Consider the following 4,710-nt stretch of genomic DNA (forward strand, 5'->3'; position numbering starts at 1 on the left):
CTGTGGCCCCAGCATTTTCTTTTTGTGACTGGTTGTGACTTGGCTGTATGGACATATGCTTTATCTATAAAGCGGGGCGAAAGCCTATTTCGAAGAACACACATCACATATATACCATCGACTTTCATGGTAGGTATCACCGACACAGTAATTCAACAAAAAAAAATTGCGAACAAGAGAAACAGAAATCAAGTATTCAGCACACAAAAAAAAAAAATCCCGAATGCAAATGGAGCTTAGATCCCACCAAATGCATAAAGCTACTACAGACAGAGTACAAGCGAATTAACAATAGCGTAGGTATTCAGACTCCAATTCCGACAGGCGGAACCTTATTAACAGTGATAAGAGTTTAGATCTGAATCATCAAAGTAAGGAAGAGAGGCAATCAAACACAGTGTATATAGGAAGTAGTAGCAACTTTCAGTTGAGACTTGAGAGAGACCTGAGACCACCTTTTTACGACTTAGTAGGTGTCTTTGATTTAGCTTCAGTTTTTCAGGTTGTCGCTTGCATGTGCGAGGAATACTGGCTTCGTGCCTCCTTCCGGCATGGCATTCCAAACAAAGTAAACAAGCCGCACAACATACCCTGGATCGGCAAAATGAAAGAGTAGAACATGTGAATTTGAGAAAAAAATAAGATCAGGTCCAGGAATAGACGTATTTTGGTAGAGAAAATTAAAATGCGACGATGCTTTTGACAATGAAAGGGTGAATGACTAGAATATTTTTTAGCACCTCTAGCAGTTTGTAAGCATTTTAATCCTCATCAGCATCATCACCATCTCCCTTGGTCTTTAATAATAAGTGCAGGATGGTTGGGATTGGCACCCGCTTCAGTCCTGATCTCAGCAGTTGCAGCCTCGCATTCTGAAGGTGTCGCATCTTCATCATCAAGATATATCGTAGCTTGTTTGAGAGATGAGAGATGCTCAATGCCTGAATAGAAGCCATTAGCTTTTGCTGCCGACACACTGAATGTGATGGTAAGTTCCTCAAGCTTGGGCGGAGACCCTTTCACAAACGAAACATATGCTCGCTCAGTCTTAAATCCGAAGTCCAAAACCTTCAGATTCAGGTAAGAATTGCGTTGGACTGTGCCAACCAACTTATTTGATGGCCATAGTTTCAGGCGAAGTAAGGATGGGAGCTGCCCAAGAGTAACCAGATCATCTTCTGTCATTTCAGCTAAGCAGATGCCCAGGTCGGCAAGGTTAGTGAGTGCTGGTGTAATCCACTTTGGAAAGTTGGTGAACGAATCTCTGTAATGCGTGGAAAACTTTTGAAGAGAAGATGGCAGAGGGGACCAAGAATCTAAGAAGTCAAGGGAAGCACCGCCCTGTTTTATATCCAAAGATCGGAGTTTGCCGGTACCAAGCTTGCACAGTGAGGAGAGGAACGCCTCTTCACATCTCTTGCCCTCGCAAGATACTTGATCAGATATTCCGTTTGCAAAGCGGAAATAAACCTTGAGCTCCTTCAAACTTGTTAGGCTCCTGAGATCCTCCAACACATCCGTTATACTGGAGGTAATATCCAAGCCTGACATCAACTGTAAGTTCTTCATATCCCCAATCCCATCTGGTAGTGTCAACCACTCTCCTTCCAAGTGTTCAAGTTTAGTTAGCCGGCCAAAGCCAGCAGGCAACTCATACACACGTGTATTCCAAATATCTAGGGTCTCTAGATTACCTAGCATCATGATCCCTGACGGTAGCTTTGATATATATGTGCCCCTAAAGTTCAGGTACTTTAGTTGGACTAGTTTGTCCATACCATTCATATCAAAATCCTTCAAATCCTCGCAACGTTGAAAATCCAGAACACGTAAAGCTTCAAACTGATCAAGAGTGGGCAAGTATTTGATGCAACATGATGGCATTACTATCAAAGTTCGAACATGACTTAGATCCACGTTTGCCAGTGCAGATGCAAGTTCCTTGTCAATGTACTGGATCGATAGCCGCCGAATAAAACCCCGGTGATTTTGCAAATTGGTTTGGCCTCCACCGACCGCAGTGGCAAAATTTTCTTCAACTGATTTTGAAATAATAAGTTCAAGCATCATGTCGTGGACTCGACATGCTTGAACCTTGCCATCAAAGCCAATGTCCACTGGCTGGACCATACTTTTGTTGATAAGCTCGTAGAAGTAACTCTCGGCAGCCTCTTTCTTGCTCTGTCCACGCTCTTCAGAGATGAACCCTTCTGCTATCCATAGCCTCACTAGCCTTGTTCTCTCAATCACATGGTCCTCGGGAAATAAACTTAGATACAACAAGCACGTCTTGAGATTAGGTGCAAGATCATTATAGCTCAGAGATAGTATGCTGCTCATGCCCTCTAGACTCTTAGTCTTCTCCAGTGCAGAACCAATTGACCTCTTAACCTTCTCCCACTCTTCCTTGATAGCCGGTCGGTTTGCTAGTAAACCAGCTATACTTATAATTGCCAATGGTAGGCCTCCACATTTCTTTAGAATATTATTTGAAACTTCTTCCAACATGTCAGGGCAATTTTTCCCGGAGCCAAATATTCTTGTGAAAAACAATATTCTAGAGTGGAGATCACTTAGGGATTTTAGTTCATACATCTGGTCATCACCTCCCAAACAACATGACTTGGCTACATCAATGATGCGTGTAGTAACAATAATTCTGCTAGAGCAATTGTTCTCTGGGAAAGCACACTTGATAGTTTTCCATGCTTGTGCAGACCATACATCATCAATGATGATGAGATACCTATAGAATTAGCAAATAATGTCAACCAATTATGAAAAAAAATTATGCTTTAACACTCAAACATGCCATGAAACTCCAATATCACTTTATGTTTTTCTAAGAAAATAAAATATTTATTATGCCTGACCTTTGTATCACCGACACATAGTACTTAACTGGAGATGTTAATAACTTTATGACATTCACTGCTTATGTTTCCCTATAAGGTTGCAAGCTAGCTTCGTTAAAAAAATAAAAAAGAACTACAAAAAAATTCTGAGTTAATGGAGGATTTGGACACATATATTACTTTTCAGAAGTCTGTGTACTTATCAGAATTTTGATTACTTCATTAACTGCAAAAAATATGAGTTAATGAAGGATTTGGACACAAATATATTCACGATGACAAATATTTCATGTTCTAAGTATAGTTTTCTAGCGTTAGTGTTAAGGATGCCTAGAATTGTTCAATCCGATCTGAATCGAGTTGTTTTCTTTGTGTAGAATTAATAATAGTACAGTCAATAATAAGTGACTCAAACACGAGGCACTATACATGAAACATCTGTTAAGAGAATTCAACATTACCTTTTATTTTGCAGTAGTTCTCTTAGCTTTGAGATGGACTTCCTTTCATCCCAATCACTAGTATCTTTTGTGGATCCATCTTGGCATGGCACTTGAGAGATCACATCCTTCATAATTTTCTTTATATCTGGTTTTTGCGAGACTGATACGAAAGCCTTACAATCAAATTGTCCTTGAATCTTGCGGTAGACCTCATTTGCCAGTGTTGTTTTTCCCAATCCGCCAAAACCAACAATAGACAACACCTTGCGAGGTCTGGATGAGTTGTTTCCTTCTTCCACCATCCACTTGGCAAGCTCATCCCTCGGACCATCCACGCCCACAAGGTGTGCCTCCTCAGCAAAGACAGCATGCAGCCGGGGATCCACGGCCAGATGGCCAGTGGTGCTAGAAGGAACATCATTCAACTTGTAACTATCCTTGAGATCTTTCACTTGCTTGATGCGATCCTTCAGGTCACCGATTTGGTCAGCGATTTCACGCCGAGCTCCAAGCGTCTTCAGAGGGAGAGTTATCTTGCGCAAGAACTCCTTGAAACCACCACGATGACCACGCTTACCAAGGTGATGGATGAACTTGTCGAAGATGTCCTCGGTGTCATATGCCAGCTCCCGCACCAGAGATATCCATGCCTTCACTTGCCCACTTGGATCTTCCAGCTTAGTGTATTCTTCGAGGGCAGCATGCATGCTGGTGAGCTCAGATTCAAGGGAGCGAATCTCACGGCGGACCCCTTTGAGGCGGCCATACTCGCCGGCGAGCAGACCACTGAGCTTCACCAGCAGGGGACCCAACGCGCCGAGTGCAGCGCTAACCACAGGCGCCATTGATTGCCGGCCGGTAGCTATTCCCTGTCACTGCATTGCATCTCTCTTTGGTGCTTGTGTGTTTCGAGTGAAGGGAAGAACTCAGACGAGTGAAGCTAGCTAGCTAGCTACAAAGAAGAGGACCAAGCAAGATTTCTTTGGCTCTCCTAACAAAGGCAGGCACACGAATGGCCACGCGCTAGCATGTGCATCTGCATAGAAAGATGCGAGCTAGTTCTTGGTGCAAGCGAGTAAAGAACAGCTCATGTCAGATGAAAACATGGAGAGAGCCTCGATATGCAGCATACTTAATTCACATTAACAAAAAACCAAAGCAGGAAAGGATTCCTTCAACAATGCGCCTTCAACGGCCACTTTAGCATCACTAAAACTACTCAAGATAATCTCCGTGTGTGTGCTTGTTACGCTCGAAACAAGCACAGGAAGAGGACATATAGCTAGCTGTTGGTGGGTAACCGGGTGCTCGTAGCTAGTTGCAAGCTTTGGTTAACACACCAAACCATGGCTCAATGACGTTATTTTATGTACGGGGAGCAGTGAATTAGCATGTGCATGCATGATGCCACT

The 4,710-nt window shown here is 42.9% G+C and overlaps 1 protein-coding gene across 1 annotated transcript; it reads right to left on the bottom strand.

Annotated features, from left to right (window-relative positions):
• Nucleotides 1-224: 224 nt before the first annotated feature.
• On the bottom strand, nucleotides 225-4,215 carry LOC119312916 (disease resistance protein Pik-2-like). Its single transcript, XM_037588701.1, has 3 exons — nucleotides 3,317-4,215; nucleotides 741-2,746; nucleotides 225-591 (listed from the first exon to the last, which is right to left on the bottom strand). Exons 1-2 carry the CDS (start codon nucleotides 4,141-4,143, stop codon nucleotides 781-783), a joined length of 2,793 nt encoding a protein of 930 aa, XP_037444598.1. The 5' UTR covers nucleotides 4,144-4,215; the 3' UTR covers nucleotides 225-591; nucleotides 741-780.
• Between the last annotated feature and the right edge of the window lie 495 nt (nucleotides 4,216-4,710).

This window comes from Triticum dicoccoides, chromosome 5B (genome assembly GCF_002162155.2).
Source record: "Triticum dicoccoides isolate Atlit2015 ecotype Zavitan chromosome 5B, WEW_v2.0, whole genome shotgun sequence".
Lineage (NCBI taxonomy): Eukaryota > Viridiplantae > Streptophyta > Magnoliopsida > Poales > Poaceae > Triticum > Triticum dicoccoides.

Bases quoted from the DNA above. Each gene is read 5' to 3' on its own strand.
- LOC119312916 (XM_037588701.1), bottom strand. From the start codon at position 4,143: ATGGCGCCTGTGGTTAGCGCTGCACTCGGCGCGTTGGGTCCCCTGCTG. The intron at 2,747-3,316 runs GTAATGTTGAAT...CTAATTCTATAG, and splicing joins GAACTACTGCAAAATAAAAG to GTATCTCATCATCATTGATG.